The sequence below is a fragment of the Caenorhabditis briggsae genome, assembly GCF_000004555.2.
Source record: "Caenorhabditis briggsae complete genome, chrV, whole genome shotgun sequence".
In the NCBI taxonomy this organism is placed as follows: Eukaryota; Metazoa; Nematoda; class Chromadorea; order Rhabditida; family Rhabditidae; genus Caenorhabditis; species Caenorhabditis briggsae.
The window spans coordinates 5,551,995-5,576,537 of NC_013488.2; the positions used below are offsets into that span (position 1 = coordinate 5,551,995).

Genomic DNA, 24,543 nt, shown 5'->3' on the forward strand with positions numbered 1-24,543 from the left:
CTATCATATCTGATTTAGTTGGTTCGAAAATATAGATTCTGAAAGAAATTATGGCAGGGCCCGCGAAGGTCCGGCAAAGGCCCGGATTACAAGAGTGTTTTTTTACCTAGAGTGTTTTTTCTCTGAATTTATAGGCTTAGACTGAAACGCCTAGTTCCCCTTATCGCCAGAAAAAAATGTTATAGCCTAAGCCTACAACACAAATCCAAAAACTGAGAGTTCTGGAAAAAAAAACTTCAGACAAAAATGTACTGACATTGAGATTCCTAAATATCAGCAGAAGAGATTTTTCCTGTTTTTTTTACTACTGAAATTTTCAATTATCAGCGAAATTCTCAATTTTTTCGCTGAAACGTTTTTCTCAATTTTCCCAATAAGCCTGGTTGGGACCGTCCTCGGAAAGTTGTGACCGTTGTCAGAACGTTGGGGCCGTTGTCGTTGGGACCGGCGGTCCTGCTTTGGGATAGCTTGTCCCGGAAAGAGCCGAAAATTTTTGGAGCTCTCACTCTGGAATAAAACCGTGAAAATTTTGGTTTGATGATAAAATTCGCAGAACTTGCATTCATATTCGACGGACTGATTTCGTTGGTACTGGATCGCATGTACCGGAGATAGATTTTATATTGAGTGCAATGAAATATGTGGAAGACCGAGGTTTTCCATAATGCAACAGGTTCTTTATGATTTTTTTTCTTTTTTTTAGAGAAACGAAAAGGTATGAGAATGTTGACTGTGTTTTTCGGAGATGATATCAGCTATTTGGAGAGTTTACAAAACGAAACTTTTGTCTTGAAGACAAATAGAGTAAAGGTAATACATATTGCCCCGATACTTCAGATTCTAAGAAATTAAATTGCAGAACCTTAAAACCGAATCTTTCATTTCCAAAGACTCTCCGTCGGACAGTCTCCTATTTTCAAGGCATCACTGTGATGTTGTTATGTTTACAGGTTTTGTAGCATCGAAATTTTTTTCAGCATAAAAGCAACAAATAAAATCATTTCAGCTCCTCACTCAACATTCGGTTGGTGGATGGGATATTTTTCGAAGGGGAATCAAGTCTATTACACTGACATCAGATACACAAATGATACGGCAATAGTGAGGCATTTTAAAAAGAGATTCAACCTAAATTTGAATAATTCCAGCCGCAAGGAGTACTTATTCAGGATGATTACTTTCCCCCACACTGGATTCCTGTCAGATATAACAGTCGGGATAATGCTACTGTTCATGAAACTTTATGAAATAATTTGTAATTTAAATAATAAAATCTTGCTTAGATAAAGTTCTGAACTAGACATACGAAAATTTGAAAGAGTTCAGGTCTAGAAAAGTCCCAAATTCTTCAGCACATTGAACCGAAAACATTTTTCTCCCGAAGCGTGTTCTCTGAAATAAAGAATATTAAAATATACTATTATACAATCCTCAAAATAAGTCATTGAGTTATGTAGCTTGTGTTTGTTTGATATGAAGATTTTACCGATTTTCCAGATGATCAATAGATCACATCGGAACATTTGAAAAAACAATGAATTGAACCCGTTTATTACTTTGAATTTTATTCGAAAGAGTGCGAAAAGCAATATCATGATAGAAAAATTCCTCTGACAAATGAATCGAATTTGGAAATATCGAACAGTGAAGAAAGCTTTGTTTGATTGTAGAAACATTTCACAGCACATCGAATCGACCTCATCAAAAGGACAATCTCTCCAAAACGTTCCACTCCGATTCTCGGTGATTTTTTGACACAATGTGCCATCAAAACAGACATACACTTTGATACTACTTTTTGTGAACCTTCTAGTTGCACTTCTCCTGGATATGAAGCTGAAATTGAAGCTAAGAAATATATATCCTTTCTAGATTTTTTAAAACTAACGTGTCAGCAATAACAGTGTTTTTAATATGACACATTCGAATCTATCGATTTGAAGACTTGAAAATGGATCGCTAATTCGCTTCAATAATCCACTTACAAACTCAAAATGATTTCTGAATTAAAATTTAGAATTATTCTTTAATTCAGACAAACCTCGCATGCACTTTATTATTTTCCAATTGTGCATCTTTCGGTGAAATATTCAAAAAATAATCCGGATGTAAAAAACTGTCATTTTGAAGTAACCAGAACCTTTTGTCAGCCATCATAGCGGTTTTGGATGCTTGATCCACTAATATATATGCAATACCGAACTCCGACAGTACCAATTTTTTCTCGTGGATTTTGAAGGTCCAAAACGATTCAAACTGATTTGCCCATTCCATTGCATTTTGTAAACCAATTTTCAGAACCAATTCTATATCGTAAGAACTCGCTCGACGGTATAATTTTTGTTTGATCTGAAATTTCAATAAAGCAATAATTGAAGAAATTGTTTGTTGCCTACCATGATCAATGTTTCCGAAACATTCAATTTCGGCTTACAATATCGTTTGTGAAGATTTCTTTGTTTCTTCTGTAGCACCAATAAAGAGGTTAGGTCTCTATCGGTCTTCAGAGAACATGAATCCATTTGTGTTTGTTTTGGTCTTCGAGGACCAAGTTTATCACGGAGTCTGATAGCTGAAAAAGGGAAAACAATAACAGGTTGCGTAGTTTTCGAAAAAATACCGTCAGGATTCATACCAGCAATTAAACATCTTTGGAGTCGACAACTTCGACAAATGAACTTAAGATCTATAAAATATTATAAGGCAAGATGAATTCAGAATAAACATACCCCGAATATTTTTATACAAACAGTCCTTTTCGCACTTTCCCAGTTTGTCATCTTGAACGGCCCTCCGAAAGAATACAATGCATCCCAAGCAGGTGATGGGACCATATCTTCGTCCATTCGGTAGTCCCCCACATACAGCACAAATATCTGGTGAAGAGGGAGACACAGACATCAGGCTGAAATTTGGGAAATTGATAAAAAAAAACATATTTAATGAAGTGTGAAGATAATTCCCGAATAGTTATAAACAACATCACTTTTCGAAATTGAATGCTGTAAGCAAAATAACAATTGGATTACTAGTTGAACACATTTCCGATAATCTTTGTTTGACGGTCGCCTAGTTTTCGTATTTCGGCTGTTTCTCAGATAAAATCTTTCCTCCCGGGAATGCATTTCATTAGAAAGTAGACCATATTTACTGTTTGATCGAACGATGGAAAAATTAATGAATAAATGACCAAAAAAGGCTCTAAAATTCTTGTTCATAATTGTTGGTCGCAAGCTTAAAAACCATACTTGTAACGGGCCGGGCCGGGCCTGTCATTCCACAAGTTTTAAAAATTTCAAAAATCCTTATGTGTTATTCATTAATTTTTCCATCGTTCGATCAAACAGTAAATATGGTCTACTTTCTAATGAAATGCATTCCCGGGAGGAAAGATTTTATCTGAGAAACAGCCGAAACACGAAAACTAGGCGACCGTCAAACAAAGATTATCGGAAATGTGTTCAACTAGTAATCCAATTGTTATTTTGCTTACAGCATTCAATTTCGAAAAGTGATGTTGTTTATAACTATTCGGGAATTATCTTCACACAAGCAGCGCGACTACAGCGGAAGGACAAAATTCGTTTCTTAATCTTTTTTCTTTTGTTTTTCATTCTTTTTTTGTGTAATAAAGTAATTTTGAGCAGCAGCAAGATTCCAATTTCGAAAAAATATGGGCCAATTATTGCTCTCGCGGCAAGCCAATTGTAGGAGATTTGATCGCGATAGGCGGAATATTGGTCATTTGCGGTGGCGCTTTCGCGATTGGTCTGTAAATGGCCTGCGGCAGGCATGTTCCGATGTACCCATGGCGATTTTCGGCGAACAATATTTCACCTATTATAGACGCTGCGCGAATCACCTGTGAGGAGATGGGGTATGCTGGTTCGATCCCCTCCTGGGATCGAACCAGTTAATTTTGTTTTTTTTTTGGTTTTGTAGTGTTACAACAGCCAGAATCCAGTATGTTTTCTTTTTTAACAACTTCAAGAATGTAGAGACAACATTTTTTCAAGTCATTGAAGGTAATGAAATGGAGCAGTGTTGTATTCGGGTATATATGGACTCTGGTTGAATTTGAATAAGTATAAAATTGAGAAGTGTATTAGGTTTTTGATGTTTCATAACATTTTTGAAAAATAACCTTTATTTTTCCAATTTAAATTTTATTAAAATTTTGAAAAAAACACAACAATTAAAAAATTCGCATCATTTCTCCTACTCAAACCATTGTCTATCTTCCATTTCAAAAATCTTTCATTTTTGTTTCAGATTTGGCTCCTCATAGCTTTTTTTAAATTCAAAATCAGCTGCAAAATGCTGCAAAACGAGTATAATCACGCTAGGATTTCTTCAAAAGAGAAGTGGAGCTTTGAAAACTACAGTAATCCAAAAATAAACAAATTTAACGTCGCATTGAAAATTGATGTTGTATTGATGCTTGAAAAATGAATACGTCTAAAAACTCTTGGTTCAAAAAATTCTTTGATTTCTGATTTACTAGAGAATTGTTTTTAGAAAAACTTTTGGAAATTGATTTTTGAATTTTTTTAATGAAATAAGACACAATTTTTTTTTTATTGTCTATAATTTTTTGTCACCCATTTTTGCAATTCCAAATTGCATTTGAACTAAGCGGGTGTAAACAAAAAAATATCGAATTTTATTCAAAAAGTTGGTGAACACAATAAAACTAAAACTGCCAGAAAATTAAAAAAAAAGGATTGAAAATCAAAACTGTTTTTTCGGACTTAGAAAAAAACTATTTTCTAAATCGATTTTTCTGGAACTTCCCAGAAATTCGTTTGATATTTTTGATCCAATGAATCTCTTTTAAATGGGAAAATTAAATAATCGAAAAAGTAAATTTTATGAAGAAGGTCCCGAATGTATGGATCCTCGCGTACTTGACGTTCGACTTCCAGACGATGGGATGATTTGTGTGTGGAATGAGTGGTCTCTCCACCTGAAAAATCGATAATTGATTTTTGAAATGTTTGCATTTAGATGGATATAAACATGCTTATAGTCCCGTCAAAGCTCGAAAAACAACATTTTGAACGTAAAATTTAAAAAAGAAACCTACTCATCATGTCATCATGAATCCTATCCACCAACGTTTCATTGAATCCTTGTCGTTTTAAAATACTTGTCAAATGCATAATCGAAGATTTCCTTTCCTCAAGATCCGACCCCATCTCTAGCAAATCCCATTTTTCCAGGTCTTTTTCAAAATTGCACATCCTAAAAAAATGTCCGTATTTCCAAATGTCCTGATGTCCTACCATGATAACGGTGCAAAGTGAAAAGTATACATATCAAATTCTTTTAATGGATGTCGATAGTCGGAAATATTTTTCAGTGTATTATACATTCGATCAACATAGCATTTCATACTTTTGTTACATTCACAATAATCTGTGCTGAAATGTATTTTTTTTTCAAAACTACAGTAATCCAATTTGAAGACGCACGTACTGAATACACTTGTCCAGGAATAAGGAAACGAATCGTTGGATTGGATCTCTTATAATTGCGAATCTTACTGTATCCGGATCATTCAAGAGTTCCTGACTCGGTTTTTTTCGAAATTTAGATTCGTGGAGGCATTCTCTGAAATTTCAACTGAGACTAGAAAACTTGAATTTGGCTCATTGAGATCTTCAAAATGAGTATAAACATGACTAGGTTTCCTGAAACTCGATTTTTAAGGTTGAAGGCGCATGGAACTTTCTGGATCTTTCGAAATGTTCAAAAGTAGGGAAGTAGGTCAAGATTATACTTGTTTCTAAGCTCTTCTCGCGCTGAATTCAAAAAGTCTTACCTTTCAGTAATCCATGTATCGTTTAAGCTATTGTGGTCTGCTATAAACCGGTGCTCGTCATACAGAAGACACATAATATTAAGGGTTAATTGAGACATGGATTTTGCAATTCCACAGCCGATTAATTTGTGGTCCTCAACCGTCTAAAAAATTTCATTTGGACTTTTATTAGCTTTAACTTTTTTTCAAACTACTGTAACATTTGAAATTCTTCATTTTTGGTTTCTGAATTTTTATCGATTCAATTTCACTGAACAAGAGCTTCGGAATGAGTATAATCATGGCCTACTTATTTAGTTTTAAATTTTCAAAAGAGTGATTCAAAAGTTACATAAAATATCGACTTTTGCACAGTCTATTCATGTTTATACTCATTTTGAAGCTCTCAACTTGGCAAATTTCAATTTTCCAGTTTTAAAACTCAATTCCCACTATGCAGCCCAAAAAAGAAGAGAAACTTACAAAGTAAGATGGATAATAGTTGATAAATGGTGGAATGAAGTCTTCTACTGAAAAAATTCAAATTTTCAGAATAAATCGAAATTTAGAACAAAAAACCAAACCTCCGGTGAAATTCACAATTTTGCCATCTAAATAAATCGTATATTCATTTTCAAAGTAGAAAAATTTATAAATTCCTAAACAAGCCGCAATCGTTAAACAAATCCAGCAATACTTGTAAATATCTATGCCCCTTTGTACTGTATCCACATCATCCAATCTCATATATACGGTAGCACTTTTTTCTGACGATTCCATGAGATTGAAATACAAAAAAAACGAAAGTCTCCGAAGGTTTTTGGCGGTTTTTATATGTCAAAAACTTTAGACGGGAGGCATAATTTTTATCTGATCTTTTTAAATGGAACAGATGAAAACCGGTCGGTGGTCTGGCGTTAGTTTCGTTAAACTTTTAGATGATTTAAAGGGTTTATATTTAAATTTTAGGTTTTTGAATTTTTCATGTTAGAAGCATCAACACGAATATAATTAGGAATTTATAAAGTCTAGGTTAAATGAGTTGAAAGTCACATTTTGTTTTTTTAAATGATATTAGATGGTTATGCTTATACTCATTTTAAATATTTTTTGCTTTATTATACGGGTTTTGGGCAAAATTAGAGTTGTTGCTGGATTGGAAGCTGTCCCAGGGATGTTCGGAATGACCTTTTTCGGAATTTCGGAATTTCGCAAAATTCCGATTTTAAAATTTCGGAATTTCGGAACCTCGGAATTTTCCGATTTTGAAAAATTCGGAATTTTGGAATTTTGGAATATTCCAATTTTAAAATTTTCGGAATTTCGGAAGATTCGGAATTTTTCAAAACTCGAATTTTACAGTAGAAATTTCGTTTTTCCATCGCAAAAACGCAAGAATCTTTTGAAAATTGACAGAAAGATTTCGACAGCGCAAAAAACTATCAAAATTAATTCTGTTCGAGGCCCGCAGGTAAATTTTTCCTGCCATACTGTAATCGAAAAAATTTTAATCCCGAAAAAAATGTTTCGGAAAAATTCCGGTCGGAACTTCATTCCGAAAAAATCTTCCGGAAATATTCCGACCGGAATTTCATTCCGAATTTTTTTCTCGGAATTTCATTCCGAAAATGGTCGGAATTTTCGGAATTTTCGGAATTCCGAATTCCGTTCCGAACATCCCTGAGCTGTCCTTTTAAATATCAATACTATATTTTTCAATCTTCATTAACGTTATATTTCCTAAACTTCCTGACCAACCTCGTGTTTTTGTGTTTCTCTTTCCGAATTCTAATCTCTAGTTGTTCCCGATTTTGAAAAAAAACCAGTTTGTAAATTCTGTTTCGAACAAACTTTAGAATCGAAAAGAAAGTAAAGAACGAAACTAATTAATAGAGAAAAGGGAATAGGGACCAATGAGATGGGTTTCTCTTATCACTCGGTATAAAAGGACTTGATCAAATTGTGATTCTAAATTTCAGAACGTGGAAATAAGCAAAGAGCTCGATTGCAGCGGAAACTTCGAAAAACATTCCCCGAAAAAAAATGATTACTGGACTCGTGAAGATTTTATCAAGTTGAAATTTTTTGAGATTCTGGCATTTTTGGAATTTCTGAACTTTCAGAGTTTTTTGAATTTTTGAAATTCGGAATGAAAAACTTTCCTTCTGAATGAAAAGCTTTCATAACATTATTTAAAGAATTGATTATCCTCTATATAACTAGCTTCAGAAAAAAAGTGGAATGCTCAATTATTTATTCTTGATGGACAAAAAAAGAGGTTCGTGGCGGCGGGCTTGGTTTTCCGGTTGGTTTTTTGGTTGTTGATGGTCCACGAGTTTGAGAAGAAACCAAGACAGCGCAAATGGCGAGAAGGGTGAACAGAAATTTGAAGAGGTTCATTCTGCTGATTTGGATCAGCTACACAGCTCTCCTGTTTTATACGGAAAGGCGACAAAGGAAAATGTTATTGAGAGCATTCAAAAAGGTGAAAAAGTAACAATTTTACACATTTGAATTGTTGGCTCTAGTTGGTTATCTTGGATTTTAAAGAAAATTTCGGATTTAAAAAAAATTTTGATTAAAAAAAAATTTTGGATTAAAAAAAACTTTTGGATTTGAAAAAAATTTTGGATTTAAAAAATTTTTGGATTAAAAAATTTTTTTTGGATTTTGAAGGACGCCAAAAATTTTTGGATTTTGAAAAACTCCAACCCTGATACCAGTAGTGCATCGGCTCGGCATAGTAGACGGAAACTGGCCAGGGGCAGCTCTGGAAAAAATCTTCTACCAGAAGAATCGGATATCGTTCGTCCACGTCGCCAGCAAGGAAGAAATCCAGAAAAAATTTTATTCTCAAAATTCTGAATTTCCAAATTACCTAGATTTTTTCAGGTTTCTCATACTGATCATTGGATTTTTATATCTTTCATCTTTATGCTCAAATTATTTAATTATCAATTTTATGTTTATTTGTATGAAAAATGATTTATCAGATGGATACACAAATCTCAATGGGGTAAGATTTTCAGATTAAGAATGTCTAGAAATTCCAAAAAAAAACAATTTCAGAGTGTCCACGGAATTTATGACTATGATTCCAATGAAAAAGCCTATATTTTATGGTCCGTAGCAATTGGAACATTTTTTCGAAAAATTAGGAGAAATTTGAAAAAAAAAATCAAAAATTTTCAGAATACCGTTCTTTATCTGTGGACTTGTCTCGTGTTGTACAACTGCTTTGATTCCGTTTTCCGCAAAAGCCAATTATTATTTTTTGATATTGCTCAGATTTATACAGGTGAGTCTGGAGATTAATTTCTAGAACTTTTTGCATTTCAAGTTCTCCCTTCTAATACAGGTTGTACACTACATTAACTATGAAGCTACCTGAGCCTGTCGCCGATTTACAGTTCATGACCTATACCATTAGAAAGCCCATGAAATTCTGATCTGGAATATGTTTTCTGTTTTTGCGAAACGGCGGTGAGCTCCGAGAAAATTAGGTCGGAAGAAAATTTTATCCAGCATTTTAGTACTGAAACCTATTGATTTTGTATTGAAAATCGGTGCGAGACGCGGGATATATTTTTCTTAATTTAAAGAGCCAAACATAGCTTGAAATCAACAGACAATTATCTTTCGGCCCATTTTTTTCGAAGCTCACTGCCGTTTCGCAATAACAGAAAACACGTTCCGAATCAGAATTTTATAGGCTTTCTGATGATGCGGGTTATGAAGTGTTACTCGGGGACATGCTCAGATAGTTCCCTAGTGAATACGGTTCTCTCAGGTTAGTTCTATCAGCAAGTACTGTCAGTTTCATGATATCATCTCATTTTTTGATTATCTGTTTCTTGAAGGCTTGAAGATGAAAAAAGCTTTAATTTTTTTTCTCAGAATCACACCACACGACAATTGCCTAATGCTCACAGTTTTTGCAACACTACAACTATTGCCAGATACTAATTTTATTGCCATGGTGTCTCGCGTAAACATGACGATCGTAATTTTCAACATAATTTTAAAATCTCAGAAAAATAAATATGCATTCAGATACCATTCAAAACCCCATCGTACCAAAAACGAAACGTTGTTGTGTGTATCTCTCCGTTGTACGTTACAGAGCAATGGCAAAACTTTCTACTTGTAGTGCACATTTATAAGAAGTAAATTTGAAATGTTATCCGTTTTCACCAAGTAATAGTTTTAAAATCTCAGATTTGGTGCTCACATGCATTTGTATTTTATCAGTGCGGTTACTTCATTTTTTGAATTAATGTGGGAATATCAAAAACACGTAGGTGCATACAGTACCGGACAGAAAAAATGCATATTATTCCAGGATTATCTAACCTTGGGACCGAATGATGTTTCCTTTTGTTCCAGGAGATATAGCAGATGCATACTCTCAAGTGGAATTTCAAAATTTGGCTGCAGCCCAAACGGACTGCCTTTTACAGTACAAGGCATCCAAGACTTTTATATATTTTTACAAAACTGTTTTTCAGGAATCCGCACAATATGTGGCGCTTTTCGAATTAAGCGACATTTTGATTCCCAAATTGGCACCGACATTCATAAAAGAATTTCAAATTCTTCTAGAAAGAAGTAAGGGAACAAAGGATGTTGCATACTTTGAATATCAGAAACATCACTATGAAGCTACGGTTTATAATCATACAATATTTCGAATTGAGGATATGATAAGAAGTTTAGTGAATATGGAAAAGGTGAGATAAGAAAAAACTATTAGAATAGATTTTTTGACTTTTTCATAAGTAATTTTAAAACTTCACAAAAATCACGAAAATGTCTGAAACTTACAGAATTTCGGCTTAAAAATATACATACAGTACCGGTCAATAAGAGCGTATTTTCAATAAAAGCGTATTTTTTGGCCTGTTTTTGTACTAAAAGGATTTCTTTCAGAAATCAGCAAATAGCTAAAAAACTAGGGATTTTCTAAAAATTCTTTGAGTTACCGTATTTCCTCTAATAGAAGCACATGGACTTATATTTTTTAACCTCTCTCTCAGGGTGCGCTTCTATTAGAGGTGGGCTTCAATTAGAGGGTGGGCTTCTATTTTTCAATGATTCATTTTCAAAAAAAATGTATTCAAAAAATCTGAAATTTGACATTTCGGAAGTAAAAAAATCTGGATTTTAGTGTTTTGGAAAATTTGAAATTTTCGTTCTGCAATTTCCAGCATCTCAAAATTCAAATTTCAGGAATTCTGTGATTCCGAAAAATAATTCTAAAGTACTAAAATCTGAAATTCCTAAATTCAGAAATTAAAAAGTTCAGAAATCGAGAAATTGTTGAGTTCTAAAACAACGTTCCAAAAATTCTGTAATTTCAAATCACCGCATTTTCTCAAATACAAGCCCATGGGTTTCTATTAGAGGTGGGCTTCAAATAGAGATGGGCTTCTATTAGAGGAAATATGGTAAGCCTGTTTCACACTCTCAAGAACTTTCAAAGTGATCCGACACTTGACAACCGAGCTCCAGACTCCTGAAAATGGTCAAAATGATCCAAAATAAAGCGAATACATATTTTTGTATATCTTGTTGACCGGTACTGTACATGAACGAAATTTTGAGAAAGATATTTTTATATCCTTCAAAAATCAAAAGTTTTGTTTACAAACGAAAATTTGGAATTCCATCAAAATTCATCTTTTAAGAAAACCCTTGGAAACATTGTAATAATCCCTGAAAAGCTGAATTACACTTGGATGGATCGCCCGTTCTCCCTACCCGGAGGTTTACGTTCAATAACTGTCGAAGACAATGAAATCATACATTTGGCAAATATTTCTTGGGTTTTAAGATTCGGAATTTTTATTTTTATTTCATAAAATCAATTTCAGAGTGAAGAGAATCCGCGAAACATTTCCAATCATACGGAATTTTCTAGAAGCCTGGAATTTCAGAACATATCTATTTCTGAAATAGAATCAAATATGAAATCAATGTTTGAAAATGAACGAATCGCTGAAATTTTACCAAATCTTCCAAATTTCTATTATTTTTACGATATGCTCAAAGAATGCTTCGAAGGTCGATATTATAGGATTTTGAGGAACAGGCGTAATCGACTGAAAAATGGAATTTGTCCTGGTCCTCAAATTTGTAGCTTCGTCCAAAATGATGCGGTGAAATGTGTTCATGTGAATGCGAAGCATTTTTATATGCATGAAATACGGCCGGTTACCTATTACTTTGCAACTAATTATTTTTACAGTGCTGATATTGGATGTTACCCTCATTAAATAAAACAGTTTGTAAATAGTGATGAATTTTTTTTCGAACAGTCTTGGTTCTATAATTTCTAAAACTTTTAAAATTTCGAGTCTCGTTCCAAGTGTTCCTCAATTCTTTTGAAAGCTGAACTTCCTAAATTCGCAGGCCTCCTAATTTTCAGAAAGGCACTGAACTGAGCACTGACACATCCGAGGATGACAAAAATACAGATAGCTAGTTTAATGATTTGAAATGTAATTTCTTTTAAATTGGAGTATATGAAAAGGTTTAAATTGGTCATATGACCAAATACGTTTCATTGGGTGATTGTTTCTGGCTTCTAGACAGAACAACCTCTCGTTGTTGTTATTGTCATTTTTACCGAAGAACGATTCAAAGTGTTCCGAAAACATACTCTTAAGAGCCAAACATTTCTATGGGTAAAAACAATTTTACTGGTAAAACAGCACTTTCGGCACAAAACAAAAAACAAACTGAAAAAAAATCAATATGTTTATTACCCCTGGAAACTTCGAAATCTTGGTCATTTTTTGTCGAATTTTCGATTTCAAACTGGAAATAATTTTCAGTTTCGGGCTTTTTTGATACATTTTCATAAGTATCTCAAAGAATTTTCATAATTTGTCGACTTTCCAAATTATCATTTTTCCAATTTTTCCTAATTTTAGAAAAGTGACCCAATATCTGAAACATAACAGTGTCTGTACAAAATCAAGGCCCTGACTGCGCTCCCAGTACCTAAATTAGCTTTTCAACATTAAAATCTGTATGTTCCATGAACGTTCTTTTTGAATAGTTTGAATTTTTGACAAATTGGGTCACTTTTACAAAAACACCCAAAAATCAAGAAAAATTGGAAAAAAAGATAATTTGGAAAGTCGACAAATTAAGAAAATTCTTTGAGATACTAATGAAAATGTATCAAAAAAGCCCGAAACTGAAAATTATTTTGAGTTTAAAAGCGAAAATTCGAAAAAAAATGACCAAGATTTCGAAATTTCCAGGGGTCCTAAAGATATTGACCGGCCAGAAACAGGTCTTTTTGGTGGTACTCTTATACGGAAAGCGTTAGAATAAAATTTGTCCCCTAGGGTTTCTTTCTATCCTGAATCGAATGACGTTTATAGAATTTTGATATCTCTTCCCGTTCTCCTGGAACCGCCAAAATCGAGGGGGGGGGGGGGGGGGGGAATGGGTCCTAAAGATTCTCAAATAAAAGTTTTATCAAAACTGCAAAACGTTGAACATAGAAGGCTTGAAAACAATGCTCAACGTTTATTCACATTAGTCATTTTACGGTCCTCGGGTTTTGAACCACCTGTCATCCCCTTACAATACCCGTAATCTTATAAAAAAGTTCCGAAGATGGGATCGGTGGTCCCGTTTTGGGACCTTTCTTCCCGGGAGAGCCGAAAAATTTCCTGTCCCCTCTCCTTTGAACCTTTTCCATCTCCCTTTTCTTCCTCCAATTTTTGTTTTCAATTTTCCGAAATTCGTATACATTTTTAGTGAATCACAGTGAAGCACGCGGCGAATATCCGCTAATTGCTCTAGGGAAAAGTTTTTCGAAAGTTTTCAAAATTTTCTATATCAAAACAACAACTCGTGATGCTAGAAAAGGAAAGTGTGAAAACAATTAGAAAGATCAGAAGAATCATTCTGAAACTTCAACAGATATGAATTTTTGAAAAATAAAAAAATTCAATTCTGAAAAATTAGTTTTGAAATTTCGAAATTTCGAAAAGTTTGAAAAAATCAGACAATCATTGAAATCAAACTTCAAAATCCAAAATATCAGGTCTTTCAAGAAGAAAACGTTTTTCCCGATTTTTTGATAAATCTAAAAATGTGAAAACTTTCTCAGCTTCCATGGCGCCGTTCTTCTGACAGTTTCGATAAGAAGCGCGGAAAAATGAGGAATGTTCTCGAAGAATCGAAAAAAGGTGACACTTAACAAGTTTTTGACATATTTTAACCACAAAAATGTCATCTAGACAATTTCTGATTTTATTGATAATATAAAAGTGCGAAATCTGAAGAAACGGCTGTTAGTTATGATATTTTTAATTTTCTAAAAAAGTTTTCTCGCTGATTTTCGATATTCTGAATTTTTAGAAACGCTATTGATTTACGATTATAATGTACTTTTCTTTGTTCCCTCATTGTCCTGTACCGACTCCAACGCACCTATCTGTCACATGTCAATCAAATTGTTTTAAAATTTGAGTGTCTTATTTTCCGACTAATACAAAACAAGCAATAATCTTCATTTCTGTAATTGACAATTTTTTGGTACCTGTCCGTCGGAAAGAGTTGTGCCATGTCGAATGAATTTGTACCAAGAAATTGTTGATTACAAAAATAAAACACTATTATACTCTGAAATTTTCAGAACGATTTCTCAAAAATTAGCCTGTTTTTTTCAGATGTACTTCAGTGCTCCGAAAAGTACATTGTCCTTAAAGTTCATTTTTTATTTTTTCCATGACATTCACAATTTCGTCAGTGACAAAAACTTCGAAAAAAAATTATCATTGATAAGACGGCTATCCGTCAGTTTTGTTCGCACTCGTATAGTTGAAATATAGCTGTTCTTGCGATCAAAAACCAATTGGAAAAGAGAGAGAGAGAGAGTGAGTGAGAGAGAGAGAGAGAGAGAGAGAGAGAGAGAGAGAGAGAGAGAGAGAGAGAGAGAGAGAGAGAGAGAGAGAGAAACGGGAGGAGGAGTGGCAAAAAGTGATAAGAGATAGAGTGATTGATAATCAGTTTCCATTCTTTCTATTATAGCATTATGTCTATGTTCGTCCTGCCATCCCCCTTCTGTCACTGGGCGTGTTAAAAAAAGCCGAAATTCTTAAATTCAGAAATTCCGAAATGCTGAAATACCTAAACAAAACTCCAACAACTGAAATTCTGAGATCCCAGGAATTAAAAAATCCGGAAATTGCTAGTAAGAAGGTTTTGAATTGCCGCCGAACCTAAAAAATTAGAACAAATTCAAATTTCTCAAATAGCAGAATTTTTTAATCATTTGACTTTTTTCACAGTTACCCCTCTAAAAGCATCATATTTTATTCTGAATAGCTTCTATCTGAATTATTTTTTTCTGCAGCAGAAAAAAGTGTTCAACTATACAAAAAGCACTTTTTTATTGGATTTTCTCCCCCTCTTCTCCCTTTTTCTTTCTCAAATTCGATTACGAACACTGAAAAGCGAGCTGCAGTGCATTAGGTCATTTTTTATGGGGCCTCTTCTTTTTCTTTTTCCATTTTCGGCCTTTTTTCGTTCTCCATGCCATCTGCTCATTTTCGTTTTATTCCTCTCCCATAAATCTACAAATTCGCGACGTTCCAATTTTCGTTTTTCCGACGAGTCGAAAACTAGGGGGAAAATTGGTGCTGAGCAATAGGGAGGACGAGCACGAAATGGAACAGTTGTCACTTTTTTGCTCTCTCTTTGAACCGTTTCGATTTATGAGATTTTGGGGGTCAGGTTGAGGAGAAAAGGAAAATGAAGAAAATTGAGAAACGGGATAAAAGATGGGATTTGGCGGGAAAGAAGATTTTGTGCTCTTTTAATTTCGAAATTCAGAAATCCGGGAATTCGGAAATTATATTTTTTTTGCGAATTTGAATTTTTCGTATGTTCCAATTTTCACAATTGCCCGATTTCTGCATAAATCTATGTTATGATTTTGTCATTCAGAAATTCTGTTTTTTGAAAAATATCGGAAATTCCGTAATTACTAATTCCGAAATCCGGAAATTCTGTTTTTGAAGAAATTCGAGTTTTTGAAATTTCAGGATTTTCGAAGTTTTCGGAACTGCTGTTTGGAATTTTTGAGAGTTTTCTTTTTTTGAATTTTTGTGACAATTTCTGAAATTCAGAAATTTCCAAGTTTTGAAATATTTTTTAAACAAATCAGAAACTAAAAAATTATGAAATTCAAAAATACAGAAGTTCGGAAATACAGAAGTTCAAATTTGAATTTTCGAATGTTATGATTTCCAAAATTACCTAATTTCTGAATAAATGGATAATGATTTTGGAATTCAGAAATTCTGTATTTTGAAGAATTTTAGAACTTCTGGGGTGTTCAGAAATTCAGAAATTCAGAAACTCGGAGTTTCTGAATTTTCAGTATTTCTAGTATTTTCTCAATTTTGGGTGCTGCTGAATTTAATGAATTTGGAAATTTTCTGAAAATCTGGAATTCCGAAACTCGAGGATTTTCTGAAAACCAGAAGTAAGAAGTTTAGAAATCCTGAAACTCGGAAATTCTAAAATTTGGAAATTCTGAAACCCAAAAATTCAAAACTCAGAAATTCAAAAATTGAATAATTCAGAAATTCCGACATTCATAAAATAAAATTTACGCATGATTTCAAATTTTTAAAATTTCTGAAAATTTTTCGAATTTCTCGAATTTTCGCTTTTTGAGATTTAACATTTTTTTTCGAATTCACAGTTTTTCAAAACCTTTAATTATCGTGAAATTTTGAGAACTTTTTAAAAACGCGCCAAACGGCACGCCAGCTTGGAATATTCATCTACTCCAATGCAACTAGAACTTTTTCAATATTTTTTGTAAAAACTCATCTCTCTACTTTTTATTCATTTGCCTCTAGCTCTGAATCTTAATTAAGGCTCTGAAAAAGTACTTTTCTCTTTTTTCTCCAATAGCATTCCGTAAACAAAAAATTTCCTTCCTTGTACTTTTAACAAAGTTCAAAAAACTTTTTTCTAGAACTTTCTTCTGACTCATTCTCACTAAAAGCTCTTCTTTTTCCTCATGTTCTCTCACGAGGCTCCGCCCACTTTTTCTTGGGGAGGAGCACCACCCCGCCTTTAGTATTCATTCGTATTCGCTTTTTTGATGGCATCGACGTCTTCGCAGAAGACGTCAGAAGACGTGGAAGATACTGAGGAGGATCTGAAAAAGTTAGTGTCTGAAAATAAAGAAGAGGAAGAAGTTGGAGAATGTAGTTCAGAAGAAGGTTCCAGGAAGTGAGTTTTGGGAATTCTGTGTATATCAAATTTATGTTTTTGGCACACACATTCTTCTTTTTTGTGATTGTCTTGGGATAAGGCCTGATAAATATGTATTTATGTATTAATTATTTTAATATGTGTTCAAAAATTGATAAAGGCAAGTCAATTTTAGTTAAATATGTACTTGTGGATGTTTCACCAATGCATGAAAATTCTCTTGAAGGGCAAGAGTATGCATTTTGACATGATAGTGATCGGTGCTCATCCAGCGCGGCTGGCTATCGGTCGACCGCCACCGTTCGCCGCTGTGCGCAACCATAGCCCTGGTAGCGGCGCGGCACCTCTAACGGTCAGCCCACAAGTTCAATTCCTCGAGGGGCTTATATGAAAAAAAAATCGATGAATTAATTGTTTTCATGCTCCCTCTCGTTGAAAGATACAAAATTCGATTTTTTTCAAAATTTTAAAAAATTTCAGAAATTCTTGAAAATTGAAACATTTCGCTGCACATGCAATTGTACCAGAATAGTTTTTTTCCGGTTTAAAAAATGTAACTGGATTTGAATATAACAAAGTTTGAGATTTTTCAACAAACTTTTGAAAAGTTAAATTCTCAAAATTGTTGCTAATTGAGCTTGGATATTTTTTAAGAATAAAGGTACTTCTGAATTTCCCAGAATTTGATGAAAAGTCTAAATTTTCAGGAATTCTCAAAAGTTAAGATTTTTTCATTATTTATTTAGAAGCATCCTAAAAAATATGCCAACATTCACAGATTCCTAACTTTGGTTAGATTTTCAAAGAACAACGCTTTTTATGAGGTTAAAGTGTACCTTCACTAATGATTAGTTTACAGAAAAATGAAAAAATTGGCTTAATTTTTATTTTTGCAAATATTTAATTATGGTGATTATGAAGCCAATTCAGTTTTCTAGGTTTGTAGAATACATTTCGTATCTTTTTTGAACGTTTTTCCCAAAATTCAGAGAATCAGGAATTCAAAGAATTGAAAATTCGAAAATTCGAAAATTCTGATATTCTAAATACAGTGGCGAATGTTAGTGAGTGTCCCTCTATACTTTTGTTCATAACTTTGCTCAAACTTGCCCAATAATCGAAACCTTTTTTGTTAAATGTAGCTGGGTTTTCAACAAAATGTTGTTTAAATTTTTTTAAACTCAATCAATTTTCTGAATCTTCACTGACGTGACGATGACTCCAGAAGACCATTTTCCGTCAAGATTTTTTTAAAGATTGGCTTTGTAATGAAAAATGTTTGGTGTAGATCAAATGTATACAAAAAAATTTGGAGCGGTTTGGAACACTTGCTCTTGAGATGTGCTCACTGGAGCATAAAAGGTATGGTTGAGGAGTTCAGCTATAAGTCGGCTCAAAACGATTCAAATTTGTTCAAATTTTGAGAGAATGTGTGTCTTTAATTGCTCTACAGATTACAAACAAAACTTACTATTTTGAGAACAATAATTATTGCTTGTTTGTTTCACTCGTTTTTGATACACAAAAATGAACAAAGTATGAAAAATTTTTTGTTCCCAAAATGCAAAGTTTTGTATGTATATTGTATAGCAATTAAAGACATTCTCTCAATATTTCACACATTCTCTCAAAATTTGAACAAAATTGAATCGTTTTGAGCCGATTTATAGCTAAACTCCTGAACCATACCTTTTATGCTCCAGTGAGCACATCTCAAGAGCAAGTGTTCCAAACTGCCTCAAATTTTTTTTCGTATACATTTGATATACACCAAACGTTTTTCATTACAAAGCCAATCTTTTAATAAATTCTGACGGAAAATTTTATTTTCTTCTGGAGTCATCGTCACGTCTGTGAAAATTCAGAAGACACAAAAATTGATTGAGTTTCAAAAAACTTATAAAACGTTTTGTTGGAAACCCAGCTACATTTAACAAAAAAGTTTTCAATGATTGGACAAGGTTGAGCAAAGTTATGAACAAAAGTATAGAGGGAAACTCATTAAAATTAGCCACTGTATCTGATACTACAAAACTTAAGAAAAAAGTCCTGAATAAAAAAACTTAATCCACAAATTTCCACATCATAATCCTTTACATTTTGCCCTCTCTTTCTGGAATCCTATTTTTTCTCTCTGAAATGTTTTTCTCTCCACTTTTCAGAACTTAATCTTCTCCTTCTATTTTTTGCACATATTCTCAAAACCCCCACCAGTCTTTCTTTTTTTTCCAATTTTCCCATTTTTTGATTTTATAAATGTTCTCCACTTGTCCCATTTGTTCCATCATGTCCATCGTTCCATTAATGTCCGTCCTGTCTCTTACTTTTTCTTCTTTGAAAAAATAGTTCGAAATTTAATCCAAATGTTTCCGACAGGGTACAAACCACTACGGGTCGAAAAAAGTTGCTTCCGCCGACGATCAGAATCGGAGTGTGTCGGTGTGTTCAATGTTCCAGTGAGAATGTCTACTGGACATGTAAGACATGTTGTCAGGTGAGATAAGTTTTGAATTTTGGCCCCATTAGAATCAGTGTAGTTTTTACCTTTGAAACTCTAAAACTCAGTTTATTGAAGTTACCATAAACAATGAAGCTACCGAAAACATGTTAATAGAATGGAGCCTCTAACTTTCTTGTTTGAGTCTCTGCTTGTGTAAGAGATGTCAAAATTTTGTCAACTCATAAAATGTTGGTGATACTATGATATACATTTTATTAGTTTACCATTTTTTGATATCTTTTATATGAGCCGAGGTAAATCGGTTGAAAGTTAAGTGGGTTATTCCAGCATTTACGGTAATTTTAACATGTAACTTTGTGCTTATTTATCTCGATTTTTTTTCAGATATCAAAAAGTAGTCAGCTGACAAAATACATATGTAACATTATATAAGTAATATTTTGTTTGTTTACTACTTCTTGATATCTTTCAAATTAATTTGTTTATTGTTCGGTGTCATAAAACATTGGAGGGTAGGACAAGAAAGACTCAGAAAAATGCCCCTCACGAGGCCGCTCTGAGTAGGGGAAGGGAAACGGGATAATTTAGATATTATACACAGGAAAGATGCAACCGGTAGAAAAGGAAAGAAAAGAAAAAAAAATAGGGGAGCAAGTATATCAATAACGGGTGATACTGGAAGAAATTAAGGATTCAAACTCGGAAGGTAGGAGAAATCGGGTAACTTGGGAAGTGATGGCGTTCCACAGGGGAACAATTGAAGAAAAATAGTCAGAGGAGTAGGGCTGAACATTAATTAAGTTCATAGGGCATTAAGTTCATAGGGCATTAAGTTCATAGGGCATTAAGTTCATAGGGCATTAAGTTCATAGGGCATTAAGTTCATAGGGCATTAAGTTCATAAATAAGCCGAGATAATTTGGATCAAAGTTGACGGTAGGAAGAACTCTATACGATTGATAGCTACACCGTCCAAATATAATCCTTTTTCAGTACACCATGTTCTGCCAAAAATGCGCTCGAAAGGCTAGACATCCTCACACGATGAAACGTTTCCGTGAAAGCGATAGAACTACGTTTCTTCTTCAAAGACATCTTCAACTCGTCTACTACAATCATATCGTGTCGTGTGAAAGAGAAATCTGTCTGGAACCGTGTCTGAGTCAAAGGGAATATCGTGTCCATTTTGATAGTTGTCCGTGTAGACCAAGAAGTATTCATGACATCATTGTGAATGGAGAGGTTCGATTTGATGGGACAGGTGAGGGTTATTTCAATTGGGTGTGGGCAGGTTTTGGGAATGTACATATTGGGCAAGCTGCACTTGAAGTTATTCTGTTTCACTATAGGGATACAGTTGTAAGCGCTGGTCTACTGAAAAAGTTTGAGCTTCATCTCAAAATCCAAAGAGCCTTCGAGCTTGGACAAATTTTGGACATGACTTTGTTAAAAATCGATTTCTTCACAGGTTTCACCCACGAGGACTGTGTCGACTGTGGTCTCTACATCACTTGTCTCTTTCTTCACGCAAACGACTGTAAGGCTGAGCAATGTCCGGCACAATGGTGTAACGAGATGCGTGAAGTGTTTGATATGGATTCCAAACAAATTTGGCAGATTTCGGACGAAATGAAAAAGAAGGTGAAGGACGTAATCATTGCGGAATGGAAGAAAGTTCGAGAACGGCAACAGGTGATACTGGTCAGGGATATTGTGGATGATCTGTTGGCTCTCACTGTTTAGTTGGACACATTTTGGACCTAATCGGAGGTAAGGAAATGAGAACTTGGGTACATTTCGATTTTTTTTAGAATTAATTTTCGAAAAGTCAGAAACTCCAGGATTTTCTAAAAATCTAAGAAAATTCTGGAAACTTAAAAACATTTGAAAAGCTATGTATTAAAATTATCTAAATTCCCGCCGTAATTTGAAATTTCTCAGAAATTCTCACAAAATACAACTTTCGTATTTTTTTTCAATTTTAATTTTTCCAGGAAGCAACTCATCTCAGGAATATCATTTCTTTTCTTTTTATTTTCTATTTTCCGTTTTCCCCATAACTGTCATCTAGTGTTGTACAGCCCCTGCTCTAACCCCACCTTATTTTTCCATGACCTCCCGGTGTATTTTGTTATACTTTACTGAAAAATTAGGATTACGGTACTTCCTGCGGATCTAACTAATCTACCGTAATCCTAATTTTCTCCTCCACTAACATTCTCATACCTCGAAGATTCAACTCTCATATGTACTGTACCCTATGGAGCCTGTATTTCCCAGTTAATCCCCGCTAATTGAGGTTGTCTTCTTCTTTTTTATATAAAGCTGTGGTATTTTCAAGATTACTGTAGATAACTACAGTAATCTCAGAAAATATGCTTCAGCTTTAAACTCAGGAATTAGTTTTAGTTTTTTTGTCAGTCGCAAACACGCTCTATCGGACGCACTAAAAGTTTTGAAGTGCTGTGGAGCGCGTTTGCAAACAAACCCCATACTATTCAATGACCAAGATTTTTTTGCCCCAATTTTCTTTTTTATACCACATGCGCCAAACTCAGTGTCCCGCCCGGTCAGGTATGGCTAAAAGTGTCAAAATCATAAGAATCGAAAATTTCGAGAAAATTGTGATGGAGATTTCGCTTTTTCTACCTGACCACTTTTTTTAGCATTCAGAGAACTGTTTTTCGGAAAATCGTATTTGTTTCGAAATTTTGAAATTTCGATTTTCATAATTTCCAACTTTTTGGATTTCTGAAAACTAAAATTTCCTGAAAATCGTTTTCTGTTAACTTTTCTTTTCAGTGCGTTCATGCTAGTTTTCCTCTATTTTTTTCAATAAAATTTAATTTTTGTAGCATGAATTTTGAATTTCTACCTCTAACATTAACCCAATTAATTTTATCCATCATCCCGAAAAAATTCAAAAAAATTCAAAAAAAAAAAAATCTTCTAGCAGATCATGACTATTTTGTTTATTTCCCCATTTTCTGTTTTTCCCATTTTCTTCCTACTTCTTATATTTTATTCTTTAAATTAGATTTTCAACCGTTTTGTCTTTTTTGAAATATGAATGTTGTGATATTTACCCATCCCAATTTCTTTCTTCTTTCCTTATTTTTTTTCTGAAAGTCTTACCCCAAAAAATTTTTTCTGAACCTTTTTAAATTATACCAGTCGGTTTGAGCCCCCTGCCGGGGGCTTAACCTCCTGGGTTTTGTTTACTTTATCTTACATTTGAATTCCTAATTTCAGAAATTCCCACTTTCCGTGTGTACGAAATTTCCGAGTTTCTTTATTTTCAAAAGTTATATTTTCCGCGATATCGGAATTTTTGAATACCGTACTTTCTCGAATAGATGCCCACATATAGAATTTCTTGTTTTTTCTAGAATGTTCCTGGATTTTCTGATTACTGATTTTTAGGGTTTCTGAAATTCAGATATTCAAAAAAAACCCACACACAGCCCTACTTCTAAGCCTTTGGTTTCAGATCACCTTGAAAAAATAGGGAAGTGATTACAATACCTGTATACTTATAGAGAACGCTTCACCTTTTTTTCAGGCAAAACGTTTGGAGGGTACAACAATTCGGGGGTACAAAGGGGTACAAAAAAAAAAAATGATTTAGGGGTACAGAACTCACAGTTTGGGAGTACAAAACTGACCCTTTTTCAGTATTTTGTACCCCCGAATAGCGGATTTTTTACCCCTTAAATTGCTAGAATGTTCTGAAATTTTCTGGAATATACTGGAATTTTCTAGAATGTTCTGGATCTTTCTGGAACTTACTGGAATTTTCTAGAATGTTCTAGATCTTTCTGGAATTTACTCGAATTTTCTAGAATGTTCTGGAATTTACTGGAATTTTCTAGAATGTTCTGGAATTTTCTGGAATTTTCTAGAATGTTCTGGATCTTTCTGGAATTTACTGGAATTTTCTAGAATGTTCTGGAATTTTCTGGAATTTTCTAGAATGTTCTGGATCTTTCTGGAATTTTCTGGAATTTTCTAGAATGTTCTGGATCTTTCTGGAATTTACTGGAATTTTCTAGAATGTTCTGGATCTTTCTGGAGTTTACTCGAATTTTCTAGAATGTTCTGGATCTTTCTGGAATTTTCTGGAATTTACTGGAATTTACTGGAATTTTCTAGAATGTTCTGAATTTTTCTGGAATTTACTCGAATTTTCTAGAATGTTCTGGATCTGTCTGGAATTTTCTGGAATTTTCTAAAATGTTCTGAATCTTTCTGGAATTTTCTAGAATGTTCTGGATCTTTCTGGAATTTTCTGGAATTTTCTGAAATTTACTGGAATTTACTGGAATTTTCTAGAATGTTCTGGAACTTTCTGGAATTTTCTGGAATTTTCTGGAATTTACTGGAATTTTCTAGAATGTTCTGGATCTTTCTGGAATTTTCTGGAATTTTCTAAAATGTTCTGGATCTTTCTGGAACTTTCTAGAATGTTCTGGAACTTTCTGGAATTTTCTGGAATTTACTGGAATTTACTGGAATTTTCTAGAATGTTCTGAATCTTTCTGGAATTTTCTGGAATTTACTGGAATTTACTGGAATTTTCTAGAATGTTCTGAATTTTTCTGGAATTTACTCGAATTTTCTAGAATGTTCTGGATCTGTCTGGAATTTTCTGGAATTTTCTAAAATGTTCTGAATCTTTCTGGAATTTTCTAGAATGTTCTGGATCTTTCTGGAATTTTCTGGAATTTTCTGAAATTTACTGGAATTTACTGGAATTTTCTAGAATGTTCTGGAACTTTCTGGAATTTTCTGGAATTTTCTGGAATTTACTGGAATTTTCTAGAATGTTCTGGATCTTTCTGGAATTTTCTGGAATTTTCTAAAATGTTCTGGATCTTTCTGGAACTTTCTAGAATGTTCTGGAACTTTCTGGAATTTTCTGGAATTTTCTGGAATTTACTGGAATTTTCTAGAATGTTCTGAATTTTTCTGGAATTTACTCGAACTTTCTAGAATGTTCTGGAACTTTCTGAACATTTTAGAA

At 33.7% G+C, this 24,543-nt stretch overlaps 7 protein-coding genes across 7 annotated transcripts in view; 4 read left to right on the forward strand and 3 right to left on the reverse strand.

Moving 5' to 3' along the window:
• CBG21998 overlaps positions 1 to 1,247 on the forward strand; it is a gene marked incomplete at both ends in the record, with an annotated part of 2,612 nt that extends 1,365 nt beyond the window's left edge. The window contains 3 exons of the mRNA XM_002649018.1: positions 860 to 950; positions 1,007 to 1,101; positions 1,149 to 1,247. Coding sequence (XP_002649064.1) covers positions 860 to 950; positions 1,007 to 1,101; positions 1,149 to 1,247 — 285 coding nt within the window. The remainder of the gene's footprint in view (positions 1 to 859; positions 951 to 1,006; positions 1,102 to 1,148) is intronic.
• CBG21996 overlaps positions 1 to 12,078 on the forward strand; it is a gene marked incomplete at both ends in the record, with an annotated part of 18,153 nt that extends 6,075 nt beyond the window's left edge. The window contains 8 exon segments of the mRNA XM_002649016.1: positions 9,701 to 9,806; positions 9,857 to 9,969; positions 10,022 to 10,104; positions 10,146 to 10,153; positions 10,156 to 10,269; positions 10,312 to 10,533; positions 11,491 to 11,645; positions 11,679 to 12,078. Coding sequence (XP_002649062.1) covers positions 9,701 to 9,806; positions 9,857 to 9,969; positions 10,022 to 10,104; positions 10,146 to 10,153; positions 10,156 to 10,269; positions 10,312 to 10,533; positions 11,491 to 11,645; positions 11,679 to 12,078 — 1,201 coding nt within the window.
• CBG21999 lies at positions 1,592 to 2,901 on the reverse strand (the record flags this gene model as incomplete). The annotated part of the gene is made up of 6 exons (XM_002649019.2): positions 1,592 to 1,836; positions 1,889 to 2,001; positions 2,042 to 2,349; positions 2,397 to 2,572; positions 2,621 to 2,686; positions 2,730 to 2,901. The coding sequence occupies 6 exons, from the start codon at positions 2,899 to 2,901 to the stop codon at positions 1,592 to 1,594; spliced, it is 1,080 nt and encodes a 359-aa protein (XP_002649065.2).
• Positions 4,770 to 6,583, reverse strand: CBG22000 (the record flags this gene model as incomplete). Its single annotated transcript, XM_045237060.1, has 6 exons — positions 4,770 to 4,966; positions 5,087 to 5,244; positions 5,286 to 5,423; positions 5,479 to 5,613; positions 5,825 to 5,967; positions 6,473 to 6,583. 6 exons carry the CDS (start codon positions 6,581 to 6,583, stop codon positions 4,770 to 4,772), a joined length of 882 nt encoding a protein of 293 aa, XP_045097448.1.
• Positions 12,079 to 15,256: 3,178 nt separating the features above from the next.
• CBG26852 lies at positions 15,257 to 15,376 on the reverse strand (the record flags this gene model as incomplete). Its single annotated transcript, XM_045237061.1, has 1 exon — positions 15,257 to 15,376. One exon carries the CDS (start codon positions 15,374 to 15,376, stop codon positions 15,257 to 15,259), a length of 120 nt encoding a protein of 39 aa, XP_045100490.1.
• Positions 15,377 to 16,946: 1,570 nt separating this feature from the next.
• Positions 16,947 to 17,549, forward strand: CBG26853 (the record flags this gene model as incomplete). The annotated part of the gene is made up of 2 exons (XM_045237062.1): positions 16,947 to 17,077; positions 17,540 to 17,549. The coding sequence occupies 2 exons, from the start codon at positions 16,947 to 16,949 to the stop codon at positions 17,547 to 17,549; spliced, it is 141 nt and encodes a 46-aa protein (XP_045100491.1).
• Positions 17,550 to 19,422: 1,873 nt separating this feature from the next.
• CBG26854 lies at positions 19,423 to 21,263 on the forward strand (the record flags this gene model as incomplete). The annotated part of the gene is made up of 2 exons (XM_045237063.1): positions 19,423 to 19,536; positions 20,514 to 21,263. 2 exons carry the CDS (start codon positions 19,423 to 19,425, stop codon positions 21,261 to 21,263), a joined length of 864 nt encoding a protein of 287 aa, XP_045100492.1.
• Positions 21,264 to 24,543: the final 3,280 nt, after the last annotated feature.